Source organism: Cibotium barometz, chromosome 22 (genome assembly GCF_041138505.1).
Source record: "Cibotium barometz isolate CiBa-2024 chromosome 22, ASM4113850v1, whole genome shotgun sequence".
Lineage (NCBI taxonomy): Eukaryota > Viridiplantae > Streptophyta > Polypodiopsida > Cyatheales > Cibotiaceae > Cibotium > Cibotium barometz.
This window is the reverse complement of record NC_141067.1, coordinates 39,156,547-39,177,335: the sequence shown is the minus strand read 5'-3', so window position 1 is coordinate 39,177,335 and position 20,789 is coordinate 39,156,547. Positions and strand designations below refer to the sequence as shown.

The following is a 20,789-nucleotide window of genomic DNA, read 5'->3' as shown; positions in this document are numbered from 1 at the left end:
ATGGCGGGCAAAAGGGGGGGGAGGCGCAATGAGCAGAGGGCAGGGCGCAGGTTGGGGGGCTTACAGCTCGATGCTCGACTCCATAAGTTAAATAAAATTATTTGACTCACTGGCATCTAGGAAGATGTCATGGGTGACATCATGGACGTCAGCACATCATCATGTGCTGACATCACGCATGCCATCATACACTGCCGTCATCATGGATGACATCATCATGAATGCCATCACTGATATATAGCTAAGGGGCTGCTCTCTCTCTCTCTCTCTCTCTCTCTCACACACACACACACACACACACACACACTGGATTACGTAAAGGGTGGTTCACTCACACAGCTCGATGCTCGACTCCATAAGTTATCATTTGACTCATTGGCTTCTAGGAAGATGTCATGGGTGATATCATGGATGTCAGCACATCATCATGTGCTGACATCACGCATGCCATCATACACTGCCGTCATCATGGATGACATCATGCTGACATCATCATGAATGCCATCACTGATATATATAGCTAAGGGGCTGCTCTCTCTCTCTCTCTCTCTCTCTCTCTCTCACACACACACACACACACACACACAGGATTACGTAAAGGGTGGTTCACTCACATAAATACAAAGTTGTAGGCGGTTCACCTGTGAAGCACTGAATCCCAACAAGGGCTGCAAAAGAACCCACTTGTCAGCAGGTGGTTGAGAAATGGGGAAAAGTGATGACGCTCTAATATTAGAGAGATTATATAATTCATGTCCTCATTTCTGCTCAATTGGCTCATATACTTTTACATAATCATATGTGCTTGTAAACATATCTTTTAGCTTTCCACCATGTTTTTAAGTTTTGTAATTCTAATTTGACTGTGATGATAATATCTTGAGCAAGTTCTAGCAAAAGAATCATTTTTTACAAAGTGCAGGGAAACTTTCTGCAGAATTAAGCTATCAGGAAGAAGATGAGGCGCCGTCCAGGAATTTCCGGTCTACAAACAGCAGCTGCTGCTCGGGTACACAATACCTATTTATTATCTGTTCTTGATGTCAGTTCTTTGTACACAAGGACACTACCAGTTTCTCTTTGGAACAGGTGCCCTAGGATAGGGTCAAATGCAGGCATTGAAAGTAGGAGCCAATTGTCTTTACTGCTGTTATAAAGTTGGTTTTCCTCTCAAGTTCTCTCTACTTGTCCTGGAAGGCTGTCTAAGAGCTGAAGTTTGCAGGCTTGGGTAGGTATAGGGAGTCTTCCGTGTGTGAACCCTGCACAATTGTGTAACCCACTTGGAGTTGATGCATGTAGCACGCGCTGGTCTGTCTCTCTTTGCAGTTCCATCCGCCGGGAGCAGCTCCGTGCGCGCGATTCTGTGCACGGGAGCTTTTCTGTGTGCAATGCTCTACCCCCCTATACCGTCGCCCATTCTGGCGTGCAGCCCGTCCGCCACCCATTTCGGCTTCCAAAGGCGGCGGCGCTAGTGGGGAGGGCTCCACCACTGCCCAGCCCACAGGCTGAGCTCGCACCACAGTGGGTGGCACTTGGCTGAGCTCCGCCACACTTGTGGCTTACGTGGCGGAGCTTTTGGGCGGAATTTTTGGTTTTACGTCGCCGTCGCCCATTCCGACCGGTAGCTCTTTGCGCTGTCCAGCTCCGACGCCGTCGCCTGCACCCGTGCTCGCTGTGCCTGTGCCTCCTGTCGCCGTCTCCTGGAACTCTTGCAGCAACTCGTCGTCTGCACCCTCAGCAGCCCGTCACTGTCTCCTGCAACAGCCCGTTAACGACTATTGACACCCACAGCTTCTGCAGCAGCAGTAGCAGTCCATCACCATTAACTCCACGCCATTTGCCGCCTCCTGACTGTAGTACGTCGACTCCAGCCGTCTGCACAGTCTCCAGCACTGTGGGCTAGGGTCGGAGGAGCACTGTGGGCACAGTCTTTGCACAGCCGTGTGCATAGTCTTTAGCGTGCCATCTGCTGGCCAGAGGCCACGCCAGAGTCCACACAACTTCTTCAATAGGCATCTCTGCAAAAATCAGGGTTCCACCAGGTATTGATTTTTTGGTTCAGTTCAAGGGACTTTTGTACATTTCTTGCTTCATTGCAAAAATCAGGTGCAGGCAGTAGTGCAGGGCAGCATTAAGTTACTGGACACAGAGAAAATTTGGAGATTTTTCAAAATTTGTGCTTAATTGCACAATTGCAGCTACAGGACACAAGCGTTTCTAAAATTAGTGCTTAATCGTTGGGGAAAAACATTTGCACAGGACTTTGTGTTTGCCTGGCATTGCACTCCGGTGCGTTTGGGATTTTGCCTGCAGTTGCTTTTTACAGCATATTTGGTTGCACATGTTTGCATCTCTCTTGCAAGAGGATTTAGCACATGGTTGGAAATACGACCAATATATTTGGGGTTTTGTCCCAAGAGGACAAATTGGATGGCAATAGTTACTCCCTATGGAGTTTTATGGTCCGAAATCTACTTGTGGTCAAAGGATTATGGGATTATGGAGTTTTATGGTCCGAAATCTACTTGTTGAAATAGCGCCTAGCACGCCTAGCCGTGGTGCTTAACAAGCTGTAGTACCCACCCCTCCCTCACAGGAGCAGAAGAGATGGGATACTCGTGATGCCCAAGCAATGGCTTTGATTGCTTTGTTAGTAAAGTGATCGATCATACCGCACATTCGGTCTTGCAAGACCTCACGACGAGCTTGGGATGTACTTGAAACCATGTATTAGGCAAAGAATGAGACTAGGGTTGCATTTCTCAAGAAAGAGCTTGAAAACTTGGACATGAATGACGGTGATAGTATGGCAGATTATCTTACGAAGATCCAAGATCTTCGGGAGCAGCTGCTCAATATTGATGAGGTCATTTCCGAAAAGGAGTTGGTTTCCAGGACACTATCATCTTTGCCAGAAACTTACTTGAACTATCGCTCACTCTATCTATGTGGGGAAACCCGGAACCAATCTTGTTTGAAGAGTTGGTTGGTTTGTTACTAGAGGAGGAGCAAAATCGGAAGAACAAATCTTCCAGCATGTGTGGTAGTGATGGGGCTTTTGCTGCCCAAGACAAGGGCAAGGGAAAAGCCAAACACAGTTTTCAGCCAAAGGTTGATTCGGGATAGCCTTCAGGAAAAGGCTAAAAATGATGCAGGCAAGCCCAAGAAAAAAGGGCAAATGTCACTACTGCAAGAAGCCAGGTCATTACTTGAATGAGTGCAGAAAGAGGCTTGCAAAGGAGAAGAAAAAGGAAAGCGGCATGGCTGTAGATTCTTCTTCATTACCTGCAGGGAAAGATGATGCATTAGTAAATCTTGTGTAGGATGAGTGGACTTTCCTTACTTGCAGTTATGATGCATCATTGGAGCATATGTCTCTCAGTGTCAATGAAAGACACGACACATGGTACTTTGACAGTGGTGCTTCTAAACACATTACCTCACGGAGGGATTTGTTTAAGAAGCTTATGGCTGCCCTTGAAGGCAAGCGGGTAACATGTGCAAACAATTCTTCTTATCCAGTTCAGGATGTTGGTGAGGTGATCCTCACAATAACAGATGGTGCAGAATTATTTCTTCCAGATGTATTGTATGTGCTAGGGATTAAGAAGAACTTGCTATCCGTCTCCTCTTTTGCTAAAAGAGGATATGCAGTGAACTTTGAGGATGACAGACGCACAGTGAAAGACCGTGAAGGTGGCTATGCATTGGTCACTTCCGGCACATTCTACCATGGGGTATATCAGCTTGACAGGTTTGATAGGAGAGAGCATGATGCTCATGTGGTTACCACGCTTACACCTGTCATGTATGAGGCAGAATTGTGGCATGCCAGGTTTGGGCATGTGAATTATGGCAGTTTGATGCTGTTGCAAAGGCATAAAATGGTACAAGATATGTCTCATGTAGAGCTGCCACCAAAACATGTATGTGAAGGGTGCATATTGAGTAAGATGCACAAAAATGCATTCCCAAAAGATGGATCAACAAGGGCTGTCCGGAAATTACAGCTTGTGCATAGTGTTGTGTGTGGTCCTATGCGGACACCATCTTTTGGAAAGCATCTATACTTTATAACCTTTATCGATGACTACTCTAGATTTGCTTGAGTGTATCCCTTGAAGGCAAAATCTAATGTATTTGCATGTTTTCAGCATAGCAGAGATGTATTCACTGGAAATTCAAACTAGCCATTGGCTGAATTTTTTGGACAGCCACCTTCAAGCTGTTAGCAATTATCTCCTATGTGTACATTACACACCAGGGCCATTGTTGTGGGTGCGCCCGCCCATTTAGGTGTTTATCCTTTTTTCCCCGTTTTCCATGTATTTTCTCTATTTTTTATGGTCGTAGGGTAGTAGTGTGCTGGCCGACTGGATTTTGTACTGGCCGACTGGTTTATGCAGGCCAACTTGCTTTTTACTGGTCGTTGACATCCAGTGTGTTGTCGGCTGGTGGCCGACCAGTACTAGAGGGTGGTATAAATACTAGCCATGGTCCCCCACCTTTTCTATAGTACCGGATCTTGTATATAGTAGAGTTTATACAGCTTCTCTCTCTCTTCTGCGTTCGCTCTTCTACACTCAATTTTGCGATTAGATTCAGGCTGGTGGTTCTCTCCTGTGTGCTCGTCTTCAGCGTAGAGTCTTGCTGCGTGTGCTCTCAGTTTTTTGTCTCATATCCGCTGTGTATTCCGACATGGTATCAGAGTCCCAGGTGGCTTGAAGCTTGGAGATATTGGAGAGCTTGCAGGACTGTTGATTTCTTGAAGACCTTGGAGAGCTTGCGGGAGATTTGAAGAGCTTGCGGGACTACTGGTTGTTGGTGCTGATTGGAGCTTGATTGGGTGTACGGGACCTAAAGAAGTGGAGAGAAGCAGGTGCGTTTTCCCATCCACCCTCCCTTCACAAGACCAAAGTAACCCCCCCAAGATGCTAGACTTGCTTGAGATGGCTGAGAGGCACGTGAAGATCCCCACTCTCCCCACATTCCCGGTGGATCGACAGTTGGATGGGACCAACTATGGCATCTGGAAGGCAATGATGGAGTTTGCCTTGGAGTCTTATGACTTGGTTGATTTCATTGTGGTTGGTGTTCCACGAGTGGAGTTGAAGGACGGGGAGCTTTGACCCTCTACTTGGAAAGAACGGGAGGCTCAGGCACAGTTATGGGATCGTGTCAATGCTCGTGTGCGTTCTTTCATCTTCCTTAATTGCACACTACAGCTGATTAATCACATATCAAACATATGACGCTAGCCAAAGGGATTTGATAGCATTTGTCTTCTCTGCATAACAGGGTATCACCCATGAAGCGGATCTCCTTGGAAGTGTAGATGCAGGTGATGGATCCTGCAAAGTCTTCAACGATGCAGGAGCACATCAACAAGTTGCAGGCTCTTCATTAGGAGGTTCTTTAGGCTGGGAAGGAGATATCTTCAGAGAACATGGCCATCACTTTGCTGTCTCATCTGACCTCTTAGTACTCAGCTTTCTACTTGTCTTTTATCACCAGTGGCAGGTAGGCTCAGCACCATCACATGGGAGGAGCTTGTGCCTATGGTCTTGGACCAGGAAGAGCGTTTTACAAACCCTCCATAGGGTGGAGGTTCTGAGGCCTTGATTGGCCAGTGGTCGAAAGGCCGCAATACGGGCAAAGGGAAGTCTTCACAGGAGAAGTCTTTTGAGCAGGAGCTTGACTTGGATTGTGACGCCTTGAAGGTAGAGAGGACCTATAACAATTGTGGTGAGAAAGGCCACTATTAGAGGAAATGTCCTAAGCAGAGCACTGAGAAGGGTGCAGATTTCTCAGCAATAACCGTGAAGACTCCAGATTTTGTGCACTTTGAGATTATGGACACCGGCGTTTCATCTTCTTCGAGTAGGGAGGCAATTGGACTCATCGCTAGGGACACTCGAGATTGGATTCTACACAGACATGACTCCTTCCCGAGAGTTATTACAGGATCTTAGAAGGCACGCAGGTCACATCCTGATTAGTGACAAGTCCGCTATCCTATTCACAGAGTGAGGGCAGGTTAGAGAGCATTCCCGATGGCAAAGGGGGGAAGCATTCCTCCTAGGTTCTTTATGTCCCATCCCTCTCTATGGGACAAAGTAACATGCTAGATTGTATGGGAAGGCAGAGTGGAGAATGGGATTTACAAACTCTTAGCACTCTCTCTTACAGGTTCTCAGTTAGGTGATGTGGTAGTTTCGTCATGACCACTTGAATGTGGATACGTTGTGGCGGCAGGCTTTTTGGGACGAGATGGTGGATGGCTTGCTAGATGATGGCAGCAGGCAGAAATATTTCAGTTCTTGCGTTCGTCAGTCAAAGGAACCTTTACAGGTAAACTATGCTTTGATGTCTTGTATCATTCGGGACAAAGAGCCTCCTACAGTTGAGGAAGCTCTTTCCCAAGGGACTTGTAGGAAAGCCATGCAAGTGGCAGATGTTGACTTGCAGGATGAGGTGTATGTTGAGCAGCCTCTAGGCTTTGAGGTTCCGGGTTCAGAGCAGGTGGTTTATAGGGCCTTGAATGGTCTTCGGCAGGTTGATGCCTCCTAGGACTTGGCATACCAAAGTTACAGTTGATGATCCTTGTGAGCAGGTTGATGCCTCCTTGTATCGGAAGCGGTTTGGTTCATTGATTTGGTTGCTGAACACCAGATTGGACTTGAGCTTCCTGGTGGGGCTATTGAGCTCATTTATGCAGACGCCTTTGAAGACTCATTGGGACGTAGGATTGCGGATCTTGCGGTATCTGCAGGGTACGAAGGATCTTGGACACTTCTATGATACTAGAGGGGGAACGACAAATGGAGTTAGCCTGCACGGTTGGAGTGACTCAGATTGGGGAGGAGATCCAGATACGAGGAGACCTACACCAGGCTACAGATTTACCCTTGGCTCATGAGCTGTTTCATGGAGCAGCAAGAGGCAGCCTACTTTTGCCTTGTCGTGTGCAGAGGCAGAGTACCGGGTTGCTTGTGGTGCTGCTTGCGAGGTGGTACGGTGTGTGGACAAAAATAGAGGCTGATAATGTGTACATACGTGTGCGTGGCATGTGTGAAGAGTTTGGTTTTGAGGGCGTTGCCAGGTGTACAGAGTAGATGGTTTTGATGTGAGCATGTACAGGCCTGTCCGGACGTGGTCCACTGGAGATGAAATCAGCTGCTCGGTTGCCTTGGTTGTGTGCGCGTCCCCTTAAATAGGTGGGCACTGAAGGTTGCAATTTAAGAATATGTGGAAGTATAAGGCCAATGTAGACTTTAACATGGTGTGAAGAGGACAGTTGGATTGTGGCCATTTTCCAAGCCCAAAATAAAGAAATAAAATGATAATCAACGTGGCCATAAATAAGAAAGGTTGACGTGGGGGTCTTGGTGGACCTCGCTGCTACATTGGTCGGGGCAGACTTCGCCAGGAGATCCAGAGGGCTCTCGTTGGAGGACCCATAGATATCCTTTTCATCCAGGAGCACCACCTTTCTGCCGGGCGTACCCGCACCTGTGGGAAGATCTTGCCAGGCAGGAGCCACACTTTTTGGTCACCGGCATATGGCTCCCAGGGGAACCAGGGTGGAGTATGCATCTCAGTCAGCGAGCAGCTTTTATCCGAGGTTGTGGATTCTGGCACTCTGGTCCAGGGTCGAACGTAGTGGATCATCCTTCGGGTTGGGGAAGACTGCATTGGCTTCCTCAACTTCTACGCCCCTAATGGGGCGACCGGGAGAGCTGAGTTCTGGAGCACCATTAGGCAGTCCCTCCCCATGGCAGACCATTGGTGCCTAGGGGGGGATTGCAACATGCTGGAGGATGCAGAGGACAGGATGGGGGGCAGCCAGGAGACCATTCATGGGCCGGAGCTCGCGGCCTGGGAGGAACTAGTGCTGCAGGTGAGAGGCCAGGATCCGTGGACTCTCTCGGAGTTTGGCAGGTTGCAGGGGAGTTTATCTTTCTCGCGCTCGGATAGACGGGCCACAGGAGTTAACCTTTCCCGCATCGACAGGTTTTACATTGATGAGTGGGCTTGCGATAGAGGTGGCACTGTGGGTATACTTGCAGGCTCCTCGTTTCAGACCACTTTCCAGTGCTTCTCCAGATCGAGGACCCTACGAGAGGAGAGCGAGGCCAGAGCGTCCGGATTCCAGATTGTCTCATAGAGGAGCCCGAGATTGCGACCAGAGTTGAGCAGGTCTGGCAGGAGCTTCAGTTCAGGAGAGGATCGGCAGCCAGCGATCTTGACAGGGGTTTGCAGGAGATCAGTAGGATGCTCAGACAGGCTGCCCTGGACCGTTTGGAGGCCTTCAGAGAGCAGGAGAGGAGCCTGCGGAGGAGTCTAGCTTCCCTTCAGAGACTTCAGGAGAGGGATCCTACGAGCCCTTGGATTTCAGAGCAGATGGAGTCAGCTCGCACAGAGATCAGATCCATCGAGGAGAGGAGGGTGGAGTTCCGATTTCATGCTCGGGCTTCCTTTTGGACACAGGCTGGAGACAGAGTGACTCGAGATTTCTTTGAGGCGACAGGGCCTCGCTTCAGACGAGAGGGTCTCAGGCGTCTTCGGCAGGCTGATGGCCAGGTAGTGGTGGATCCCCCCAGAGTTCGGGCGATCGCCACAGATTTTTACAGGGATCTGCTCTCTGTTGAGCCAGCAGATGACAGGGTGAGAGAGGCTCGGAGGCAGTCTGGAGCTTCACGAGACCGGTTGTGCCGGCCCATTTGCAGCACTCCCTTCACTCCCCCTTCTCGGATACGGAACTCCAGGCGGCTCTTCAGGCACTTCCTCGGGGCAAATGCCCAGGAGAGGACGGTCTCTCAGTGGCTTTCTTCCAGAGGTACTGGGGTCTCTTGCATAGGGGTTTCAGATTGGCATTCCAGGAGATCATGGAGTCGGGAGACATGCCGGACAGCATGGCAGAGGGGTTGATTCACTTGATCCCCAAAGAGGGAGGAGACAGACTGGAGATTAGACAGTGGAGACCGATAACCTTGCTAGGCACGGCCTACAAGGTCCTAGCTAAGGCGATCAGCAGGCGGCTTCAGCCTCACCTTCCGGACATCATCCACTCCACGCAGACAGGCTTCATCCAAGATAGGAGCATCCTGGATAACATCTTCTCTTTCTGGGAGGCTACGGCTTTGGCTAGATTTTTGCAGGAGGATCTGGCAGTGCTCCTTCTCGACTTCGAGAAGGCATATGATCGGGTGGACTGGGCCTTCTTGGAAGGCACTATGGAGAGGATGGGCTTCCTCCCTCGGTGGATCCGTGGGGTCTCTGCACTCTACACATCGGCTCATAGCCAGGTGCTGATACAGGGCGTGCGCGGAGAGAGGTTCCAACTCTCGCGCTCGGTGCAGCAGGGGTGCCCCTTGGCGCCCTTTCTTTTTCTTTTTGTGGCGGAGGCCATGAGCACTTTCTTGACGGCACAGGATACAGGTTTGCGGGGCCTCCAGCTCCCTATCCGCACCTCGGAGGAGCTCCTAGACTCGGAGTTTGTGGATGACACTGCTGTCTATCTTCAGGGAGGGGAGGAGAACCTCCGCCGCTTCGCCTCAGCCATGGACCGGTGCAGAGCTTCGGGCGCTTTGATCAACTGGCACAAGTCGTGTGGGTTGTGGGTCAGTTCTGTGCCCCCCTCGACTTGGAGGCCAGTTGATGGGTTTCAGTGGCTGCCCCCCGGCACTACAGTGCGCTATTTGGGATGCTATGTGGGCAATTGACATATCTCCGGAGCAGCAGATAGCCCCCCTTCTTCTGAGCATTCGGAAGAAGCTTCTGTATTGGAGTATCGCTCGTTTATCTCTGGCTGGCCGAGTGGTTGTGGCCAACCAGGTTCTGCTTGCTACCATGTGGTACATCACTTCTTGCTGGGCCTTCTCTCGGGCGTGCATTGACCAGGTGCAGAGGCTCATCAGGAACTTTCTTTGGTCCGGTGGCGACGGGCGGCCCGCTAGGGCCAAGGTGGCATGGGCTGTGATCACTCAGCCGAGGGAGAGAGGCGGCCTGGGCATAGTTGATCCTATTTGTCAGAGCCGAGCTTTGCTTGGCAAGTTGGTGGTTCGTGGCCTCCTACCAGGCGCTGAGCCGTGGAAGGAGTTTCTTGTTTCCAGGATTCTCAGCCGCACTCCTTCTCTTAGCGGCCCCTGGACCCCCAGCATTCATCAGGTGGATCTTTACAGAGCAGCGATCCAGAGGAGTGGGCCTTGGCTTCGAGGAGCGTTTTGCAGCTAGCCTTCTGAGGGCCTGGGAGCATCTGAGGCCGTCACTCTTCCAGACTCCCCCGGGCACCGATGAGGAGCGCCTGAGGGGCAGCCATTGATCTGGAACCCCTTGATCCGACTTCCCAGTGGTCATATGGTTGGATCGCGATCTCACGTGTCGTGGGGCCCGTTGAGCTCTGGACCAGCCCAGTCCCTAGACGACGGGATATGTTTTCAGCAGCTGCCTCTAGAGGTTCAAGAGAGGAGACTCAGCGGGATGAGGGGCAGAGAGTTGATGAGGCAGGACATTGAGGCGGCCATCCCCCGGGAGTGGCGGACTCCAGTACAGGACCCTCCACCTCCACAGTGGATGGGCGTCTTTACTCGGCATGAGATCCTTCTAGCGGTCTGCGGCTCAGCAGAGAGAGTCGCCCCACTCACCTTCGAGGTGGGAGAGGGAGGCCAGCTTCAGAGGACCCGACTAGATTTGGATGAGTTCCAGGGTTGTATCTTTCAGAGGGTGCGGGTGGTCGGCTTTCATCAGAGACAGTGGCATGTAGACCCCTCACCGGCCTCGATAGGGGAGGACTATTCTTGGAGATTATGGGCTTGGGACAGCAGGCCTCTTAGTCGCCTTCAGTGGGATCCAGGCGAGTGGCTTTGGCGAGATCCCTACTCGGCCCCTACCAGCCCAGGCACCCCCTTTTTTCAGTACACAGCGAGGCTCGGGCGGCGGATCCAGAGGCACAGAATAGCGGGCTCCCCGGCGGCGGCCGAGCATTGGCGGCGACAGGGGCTCTCCCCTGCCTTCCTTAGGGACTTCTGGCAGCGCCTTTGGGCCAGCTTCCGGCCCCAGAAGGTGACGCTTTTTCTCTGGCTTACAGCGCATAGAGGACTGGCGGTGGGGGCTTGGCTAGCTTTTGGCAGACACCCAGCGTCCTGCCCTCGGTGCGGCCATGCACAGGAGTCGCAGCGGCACTGCCTATGGGATTGCCCATAGGCACAGCAGGTCTGGCAGCGCGCTCTCAGGATGGTTTTTGCAGGCTCGCCAGGTGAGATGATGGTGACGTGGGGTGCGGTGGCATGGGCCACGGACAGCGGCCCGGCCCTTGGATACGAGGACGTCCCTGGCAGTGTGACCATCCAGGTCTCTGACAGGGCGATGGCGGTGGTTCCGACGCCAGACTTCTCTTCGGCAGTCTCCCAGGAGGGGGACGGGCACAGATGGGAGATGATCAGCAGCATGACGGCTTGGCACATATGGAGAGCCCGATGCAGGGAGGCCATAGACCGCCAGGCGACTCCACCGGCGGAGGTCATACAGGCCCTCTGGGTGGACATCATTCACACCTTGAGAGGACACTGGGGGAAACTGCACGGCGACTCGGATCGCATGAGAGGTCGCCGCAAGGCGTTCCTCCGCACTTGGCAGCCTGGCCCTTTCCTCATCGCGAGGGGCGAGGATGTCACTTGGCACTACAGGCCTCCAGTTTGGCTCTTCTCACCTCCCGCATGTACTACTAGGTAGCCCCCCCCAGAGAGCGGCCAGCCACGGGGGTGGAGCTCCGGTGTTCACTCACTTTATTATCCCTCCTTGTGAGGCGAGCTTTGTAGCCTTATGGCGTTTTCTCATTAACTAATAGAAGGATCGTTTTTCCAAAAAAAAAGAGAGAAAAAAATAAAAAAAGGTTGACGTGGAGGCCTTATGGGCTGCCAGCTCGTTATCTGGAAGGTGGCGAAGGCGTGAAGGAAGGGGAGATGGTCGCTTCGAGAGAGGACCCGGGGGTAAAAAAAGAAAAAATCGCCTTGCGCAGGTGCTGGAGCAGCTTCGAAGATTCGAGGTGTGGCTGCCGGGTAGAGTGAAGAGTCCGCCTTGCAAAAGAAGACTGCAGCAGACGGGCGTGTGTGGAGAGTAGCTGGCTGGTGCTCAAAGACCGCCTTGGGTCGAGCTGCAGGGCTCTGGGGAGCAGAGGCGTGGAGCCGCCTAGTAAGAGGAGGCCAAGCTGGTGATTGTGCAGCTGCAGCCGTCTGGTGTGAAGGGAGCGCAGCTTTGTGCAGGTGATGAGCTACAGTTGGCCACACAAGCAGGCAAGAGAGAAGCTGCTGGCATCAAACGTGAAGGGCTGGAGAGTTGAGTCGGCAGGAGAGAGCTGCAAGAGGTGTGAAGAGGCGCAGCCGGGAGATACTGAGTGGACAGAGCGAAGACTTGAGTGAAGGGCGCCGCCTGTGGGAAAGAGACTGGAGCTGGCGAAGACTGGAGCAGCTAGAGATGCTGGCGCAGACAAAAGGTGAGTCGGTTTAATAGCCTTCCCTCTAGCGCCGTTGAGATGATGCAGGCTGCAGGTGCAAGAGGAGAAGGCCCTTAAGTGCTGAGGTGGTGTGGCGTGGTGAGAGACCTGTGGGGAGGCCGCCTTGGTGGCTGTAGCTGAAGCTAGCAGACGCGTGGGAGAGCAGAGGCCGCCGTTGAGGCGATGTGCAGTTGACTGGCGCAAGTGCAGAGAATGGAGGTGTCCGTGGGGTCGCCGGTGGTCAGCAAGGACAGAGTGTGGCCGCTTTGTAGACAGAGAGGGAGACTTCTTCAAGGAAGGCGCTGCAGTGGCTAGAAGGCAAAGGGTGGTGATGACAGATAAAGGCAGCCTTTGAGGTGTCGGCAGCATAGAAGGTGCAGTTGGATGCGCAGAAACTACAGTGCTTGGGCTAGGTGAAACCGGAAGTGGAAGCAGAGCGGGTGCCGAGTGAAGAGAAGAGAAGAACAGCTAGGCTGGTGGGGCGGGTAGCACTGCAGAGAAGTGGCAGAGGAAGTGGGTTTGGACTGGCTGGCAGAGGGTCAGCACAGAGAGCCAGAGAGAGAGGGTGTGTGTGTGGTTTTGTGGATTTCTATCTCCTGGAGTTTCAGACCAGGGGTGTTGTTTTCTGTTGATTAGCAGTGGGGCTGGTGTTTGAAATATACAATTCTGTAAAGTTAAGGATCTGTTCTAAAATATAAATCTTGTTCATGCAACTTGGGTCTGGTGTTCTGGTGTGTTTATATGCGTGTGTGAAGTGTGGCACCCTATAAGGGCGTAAACAGCTTTACCACTTCTGTGCCATCACTTTTTGGTGCCTCCACAGAGGAGCAGATTTCCTCTGGTTTGTGAAAGAAGACAGGGGCTGTGTGAAGCAAGATTTGGAAAGATGGCTCAAGATTTTCCGGAGTATTGGGGATTGCCACAGGAGAGTGCAGTCAGGTTTCTGGAGAAGATGGAATTTACAGCCTTGATGAAAGACAGGGCAACCCCGGAGATCCTCTCTCAGATTTTAACTTATTGCTTGCAGGGTGATGCAAAAACATGGCTACAGATGTTTGTGACTACACACAGGAACATTCATCAACAGGATCCTGAGTACTGTGTAGTCAGAGCTGCATTTTTGGCACAGTTTGCCCGTGTGAGGAGTCCGAATGAAGTGTGGAAGGAGTTGTGTAACATTCAGCAGAAGGACGGTCAGGAAGTGGATCAGTATCTGATAGAGTTTGGTAGACTGTGGAGTCTATGGTGTGAAGCTTTGATTCCTGAAGTACCCCCGCAGATGATAAAGAGAGACCGGTTTGTGGCTGGTCTGGAGCCAACCCTCCGTCTGAAGGTGGAGCTGAAGAACTTGGATAGCTTTGAGGAGGCTGTCAGAGTAGCTCGAGAGAAGGAGTGGAAGGTGAAGCGTCTGAGGCAGATGGGAATACAGGAAGAGCCGAAGAAGTTTGTGAAGATGCCAGAGATTGAGAGTATACATCCTGAAAGGGAAGCTGCTGTTGTTCCTGAACAGGAGGACACTTTGAAGAGGGACATACATGATGCAGTGGAGCTCATGAAGTCTCTAAGTTTGAATTGGATGGAAGCAGGTGGAAAGGGAAGAAGCCGAGGTGCACCAAATAATAGGAGAGACAATATGTCAACAGGTGAAGGGAATATGGGAGGAACAGGGAGAGGACGGGGCTACTATTTAAGCAATGTCCAATGCTGGAACTGTGGGGAGCGGGGACATATCAGCCCTCAATGTGACAAACCGCCCAGAGCAGGTGGTGGAATGTATCCTGTGATGCAGAGGACTAATGATAGATCGGGGGATCATAGTGTTGAAGTAAAAGATCCAAATCAACCCTCTACCAGTGGAGTAAAATGGGAGGATAAAGGAAAGGGACCAGCTCTCAGCCTGATAGGAGTAGAGGCCATTCCAGAGATTATGCCCTTGGCAAAGAGGACGAGAAGTACAATGGCAGAACCTGAACCATCTTCTAAGAAAGGTAAACATGTCCAATTTGATATAAGCCCTCAACCAGAGAAGAAGAAGAGGAAGCCAAGAAGACATTATAAAACTTCAGATTTGCATATTGGTCAAGGTCAGGAGGAGTATACATTGATGGGAGATTTAAAGGGAAGGGTAGCCAATATAACTTTTGCCCAATTGCTTGGATTGTGTCCGAAGCTTAAGAGAGAGTGGAAGAAGTTGGCAAATCCGAGGAAAGTAAATGAGCAGGAGCCCACACAAGGCGAAATGGAGCTGATGTCTGTGGAAGACCTTCCTGATATTTGTCCATCAGTTGATGCTTGGTGTGGAAGTGTGAGTGTTGGAGAAGTATATGTTGATGGCGGTGCACAAATCAGTGTAATGACTCAGTCCTGTATGGAGAGATTGGGGTTAAAGCTGAATGCTAGTTCAGATTTTAGACTCCGTTTGGCAAATCATGCAAAAGTGAAGTGTCTGGGTATATGTACAGAAGTGCCAGTGACTGCTTTTGGTGTGGTTTGCAACATAAATTGCCATATTATGCCGGCTGGTTTGGGAGCTTATCCACTGATTTTGGGCAGACCTTGGCTCAGACAGGTGGGTGCCATCCAAAATTGGAAAAGAGGGACTATAACAGTACATAATAAGAGAGGAAGGGCCAAGAAGTTCAATACGAGTAGTAAGCGGGAAATGAAGAGTGAGCCTTAAGAAACAAGTGCTGATGAGTATACAGTTAGTGAAACTGAAGAAGAGAGTTCTACTTCTGATGATGAGAGCCAGGTATCATTTATAATGAAGGAAGAAAATGAGTATGTGATGCAAGCTGAAGAGGAGTTAAAGAAGGAAGAGGAGAGCAGGCTTGAAGATATGGACAGTCTGATGCAGCCTCCATCACCCAGTACAGAGAAAGAGAAGCTGTTACAGGGCATGCTGAATCCTAGATTGCAGCCAGTGGAGAAAGAAGAGTATATGAAGGTAATACATAAATTCCCTCATTTGTTCATTACTTCATATGAAGAGATCCGAGGATTCAAATGTGAACCAATGCCTATAGTATTGAAAGAGGGTGTGAGGCCAGTGTTTCAGAAGCTGAGAAGGATAAATAGAGAGCTATTGCCTGTATTAAGAGAGGAGTTGAGTAAGTTGTTAAAAGCAGGGTTAATTTATCCAGTAGATCACTCAGAGTGGGCAAATCCAGTGGTCTACTCCAAAGCATACAGGTGGGTGGAGAGTCTGTATCGATTACAAGCCTTTAAATGCTGCAACAAAAAGCAATCACTATCCTCTGCCATTCATTGATGATATTTTGGACAGGGTAGCTGGATATGAAAGGTATAGTGTATGCGATGGCTTCTCTGGGTATTTTCAGATCTCAATTGCTGAGGAGGACCAGGCTAAAACCACTATCATTACACCGTGGGGTTGCTTTTGTTACCGAGTAGTACCATTTGGTTTGAAAAATGCACCCTCGTGGTATCAGAGAAACACTGACAGAGTACTTGCACCTCTTACAGATCATTTTGTGAGAGCTTTTTTGGATGATATATGTGTATATAGTTCTCAAAAGGAGCATGGTAATAAATTGGAGCAAGTATTTTCTAAAATGGATGATGCAGGTGGACAGCTAAATCCAAAGAAGTGTCATTTAGGATATTCAAAGGTGAAGCTATTGGGGCATATGATATCTCAGAATGGAATTGAACCTGATCCAGAGAAGATAAAAGCTCTTGTCTTATTATCTGCACCATCAACATCCAGGCAGCTGCAGACTTTTGTCCAGAAGGTAAAATATATGGCAAGATTTGTTTCTTTAATGTCTCAATTGCTTTACCCTCTTCAGCAGGCTATGAAGAAAGAACCATTGCAATGGAATGAAGAATGCGAGGAAGTGTTTGAAAAAGTGAAAGAAGTATTGGGAAGTATTTCCAGTGTACAAGCTCCGGATTTCTCTCAGGTCTATCCATCTTTTGGTCCAGATGTAGTTGGAGCAATCTTAATGCAGAGAGGAGATGAATCTAGATATATGAAGCTTGTGTATTATGCAAGTAGAGTGAAGACAGAAGCAGAGAGGAAATATACTGAAGCTGAACTGGTTTTGTCAAGTCTGGTGTATGCATGCAGAAAGTTCAGGTCATATCTTCTGATGAGACCATTTGTGGTACTGACAAACTATACTTTACTCCCTCAGCTGGTGAATGGTATTTCACTCTCAAAAGGTATGATGCGATGGTTAGTGGAGCTTCAAGAATATGATTTCTCATTTTTGATTGAAGATACTTGCAAGGCAACTCTGGCAGATCTTCTAACATACAGGACGGTCCGATACTGGTGAAGGAAGTGGATTCAAAGATAGAAAAAGAGGAACAAATTATCATTCCTGGAGCTCATGTTTTATTCTTTGACGGTTCATATAAGAGGAGTATACATCAAGCCACCGGGGGTTATATAATCCAGGATTCAGAAGGCGGGCTAATTCTAAAGAATGGAATACATCTGGAAGCTGAAAGTAACAATGAGGCTGAATACACAGCATTGTTTCAAGGGCTACAGGCTGCTTTAAAACAGAAAATTCAAAAGCTAATCATAAAGGGAGATTCTCTATTAGTAGTAAAGCAGGTCTTGGGTAGCTGGCGAGCAAAGAATCCGAGATTAAAAGAATGTCTGGCCGATGTTAGAAGGCTGCTACATCAATTTACAGCATGGAGTATTCAACATGTGCGGCGGGAGGAAAATCATATGGCACATGAGTTAGCTCAGGAGGCAATTAATCAGGATCCAGTAATTGCAAAAATCGAAGAGCCATTATACAGAGGGAGGGAATACCTGTCCAGAGTGGTGGATTACTTACTCTCAGGTCGCTTGCTTGAAGAGCTCAAAAAAGGCCAAAAATATCATTTTATCAGGAAAAGTAAGCATTATGTCATGATTGGAGATGAATTATACATGCAAGGAGCTGATCAGGTATTAAGAAGAATTCCCTGGAGGGAAGAAATTTATTATATTCTATCTTCAAATCATGAGGGAGCATGTGGGGGTCATTATGCATTTAAAATCACCTTGCAGAAGGTATTACTGGAGGGTTATGTATGGCCTTCCATCCAGAAGGATATTCAGCACTGGTGCAGGTCTTGCCATGAGTGCCAGAGAATGGGGAAGAGAATCTTAAAAATGGAGCCGAGAAATATAATGCTGGTATATGACATTTTTGAAAGATGGGGAGTGGATGCAGTTGGACCACTTCCCAGGACAGCCAGAGGAAAGTGTTATGTGCTTACTGCGGTGGATTACCTATCAAAATGGGCAGAAGTGAAGGCAGTGAAGAGAGTGGATAGTAAAGAGGTGGCTGATTTTGTGTATGAACATATATGCTGCAGATTTGGTATTCCTCTGGAGATATTATCAGATAATGGTCCTGAATTTCGAGGAGAGGTAGTTGACCATTTATGCAGAAGATTGAATATCAACCACAAGTACTCCACTCCTTATCACCCTCAATGCAATGGCTTGAATGAAAGATTCAATGGTGAATTTAAGCTGATGATAACCAAAATGACAGAAGGCCATATCAAGAATTGGGATATAGAGATGAATCGTGTATTATGGGCATACAGGGTTGCAGTAAAATCTGGTACACAATTCTCACCCTTTCATTTAGTCTATGGGAAAGAAGCACTCATGCCTATTGATGTGGAAATTCCAGCTTTGAAGTTCCTGGTTGAAGAAGGGCATGAACCTATTAATTGTTACAGAGAAAGATTACTGGCCTTGCAAATAGTCCAGTTGGACAGAGAGCTAGCATTTGATCACTATGCGGCTATGAAACTGAAAAGACAAGAGAGAGAGAATGAGAAGGTGGAGCAGAAAGAAATTGAAGAGGGTGATCTGGTTCTCAGGTATAATAGCAAGCTGGATAGTACTTTTCATACTGCATTCCAGACAAAGTGGGAAGGTCCGTATAAAGTTGAGAGAAAATTTGATAATGGGAGTTATCAACTTGCTGATTTGAATGGAAAGAAGCATAAAAGGAGAGTGAATGGTTTATGACTGAAGAAATAGTTTGCTCGATTGATGTTAGCTGTGAAAGAAGAAGATCAGGAAGCTTGTGATGCATGTCGGGAGGTTGTGAAAGATACAGAGGAAAATCTGAATATTTCATCCCTGTTTGTACAGCTGCTGGACATGAATGTCTCAGCAGAAGTAGGGGGTTGCTAAATATGTGTGGACAAAAATAGAGGCTGATAATGTGTACGTACGTGTGCGTGGCATGTGTGAAGAGTTTGGTTTTGAGGGCGTTGCCAGGTGTACAGAGTAGATGGTTTTGATGTGAGCATGTACAGGCCTGTCCGGACGTGGTCTACTGGAGGTCCACTGGAGATGAAATCAGCTGCTCGGTTGCCTTGGTTGTGTGCGCGTCCCCTTAAATAAGTGGGCACTGAAGGTTGCAATTTAAGAATATGTGGAAGTATAGGGCCAATGTAGACTTTAACATGGTGTGAAAAGGACAGTTGGATTGTGGCCATTTTCCAAGCCCAAAATAAAGAAATAAAATGATAATCAACGTGGCCATAAATAAGAAAGGTTGACGTGGAGGCCTTATGGGCTGCCAGCTCGTTATCTGGAAGGTGGCGAAGGCGTGAAGGAAGGGGAGATGGTCGCTTCGAGAGAGGACCCGAGGGTAAAAAAAGAAAAAATCGCCTTGCGCAGGTGCTGGAGCAGCTTCGAAGATTCGAGGTGTGGCCGCCGGGTAGAGTGAAGAGTCCGCCTTGCAAAAGAAGACTGCAGCAGACGGGCGTGTGTGGAGAGTAGTTGGCTGGTGCTCAAAGACCGCCTTGGGTCGAGCTGCAGGGCTCTGGGGAGCAGAGGCGTGGAGCCGCCTAGTAAGAGGAGGCCGAGTTGGTGATTGTGCAGCTGCAGCCGTCTGGTGTGAAGGGAGCGCAGCTTTGTGCAAGTGATGAGCTACAGTTGGCCACGCAAGTAGGCAAGAGAGAAGCTGCTGGCATCAAACGTGAAGGGCTGGAGAGTTGAGTCGGCAGGAGAGAGCTGCAAGAGGTGTGAAGAGGCGCAGCCGGGAGATACTGAGTGGACAGAGCGAAGACTTGAGTGAAGGGCGCCGCCTGTGGGAAAGAGACTGGAGCTGGCGAAGACTGGAGCAGCTAGAGATGCTGGCGCAGACAAAAGGTGAGTCGGTTTAATAGCCTTCCCTCTAGCGCCGTTGAGATGATGCAGGCTGCAGGTGCAAGAGGAGAAGGCCCTTAAGTGCTGAGGTGGTGTGGCGTGGTGAGAGACCTGTGGGGAGGCCGCCTTGGTGGCTGTAGCTGAAGCTAGCAGACGCGTGGGAGAGCAGAGGCCGCCGTTGAGGCGATGTGCAGTTGACTGGCGCAAGTGCAGAGAACGGAGGTGTCCGTGGGGTCGCCGGTGGTCAGCAAGGACAGAGTGTGGCCGCTTTGTAGACAGAGAGGGAGACTTCTTCAAGGAAGGCGCTGCAGTGGCTAGAAGGCAAAGGGTGGTGATGACAGATAAAGGCAGCCTTTGAGGTATCGGCAGCATAGAAGGTGCAGTTGGATGCGCAGAAGCTACAGTGCTTGGGCTAGGTGAAACCGGAAGTGGAAGCAGAGCGGGTGCCGAGTGAAGAGAAGAGAAGAACAGTGTGGCTGCTAGGCTGGTGGGGCCGGTAGCACTGCAGAGAAGTGGCAGAGGAAGTGGGTTTGGACTGGCTGGCAGAGGATCAGCACAGAGAGCCAGAGAGAGAGGGTGTGTGTGTGGTTTTGTGGATTTCTATCTCCTGGAGTTTCAGACCAGGGGTGTTGTTTTCTGTTGATTAGCAGTGGGGCTGGTGTTTGAAATATACAATTCTGTAAAGTTAAGGATCTGTTCTAAAATATAAATCTTGTTCATGCAACTTGGGTCTGGTGTTCTGGTGTGTTTATATGCGTGTGTGAAGTGTGGCACCCTATAAGGGCGTAAACAGCTTTACCACTTCTGTGCCATCAACGGTTGCAGAGGTTACTTGGCGAGATTGGGTTTCCACTGGTGGAACCCACGGTCTGCTTGTGGTGCTGCTTGCGAGGTGGTACGGTTACAGAGGTTACTTGGCGAGATTGGGTTTCCACTGGTGGAACCCACGGTCTGCTTGTGGTGCTGCTTGCGAGGTGGTACGGTTGCAGAGGTTACTTGGCGAGATCGGGTTTCCACTGGTGGAACCCACTGAGCTAGAGTTTTATTTGACGAAGGACAATGTGTTGGACCTCTTCACGAAGTCTCTACCTCAGGTGATGCTCCGGCAGCACTCCAACTCACTAGGGTTGGTTTCACATCTAGGAGCTG

The 20,789-nt window shown here is 49.6% G+C and overlaps 1 protein-coding gene across 6 annotated transcripts in view; it reads left to right on the top strand.

Annotated features, from left to right (window-relative positions):
- VPS22 (EAP30/Vps36 family protein) overlaps positions 1-20,789 on the top strand; it is a 73,173-nt gene that overhangs the window by 37,941 nt on the left and 14,443 nt on the right. For 3 of the 6 annotated variants that reach the window (XM_086816644.1, XM_086816646.1, XM_086816647.1), the window contains one exon: positions 938-1,009. The exons of 1 other annotated variant lie outside the window; for it this stretch is intronic. In XM_086816644.1, the coding sequence (XP_086672770.1) occupies positions 959-1,009 (51 nt within the window). In that variant the 5' untranslated portion in view covers positions 938-958. Of the gene's footprint in view, positions 1-90; positions 1,010-20,789 lie in introns of those variants that run through there. 2 more of the 6 variants (XM_086816648.1, XM_086816643.1) reach the window with 2 other exon arrangements.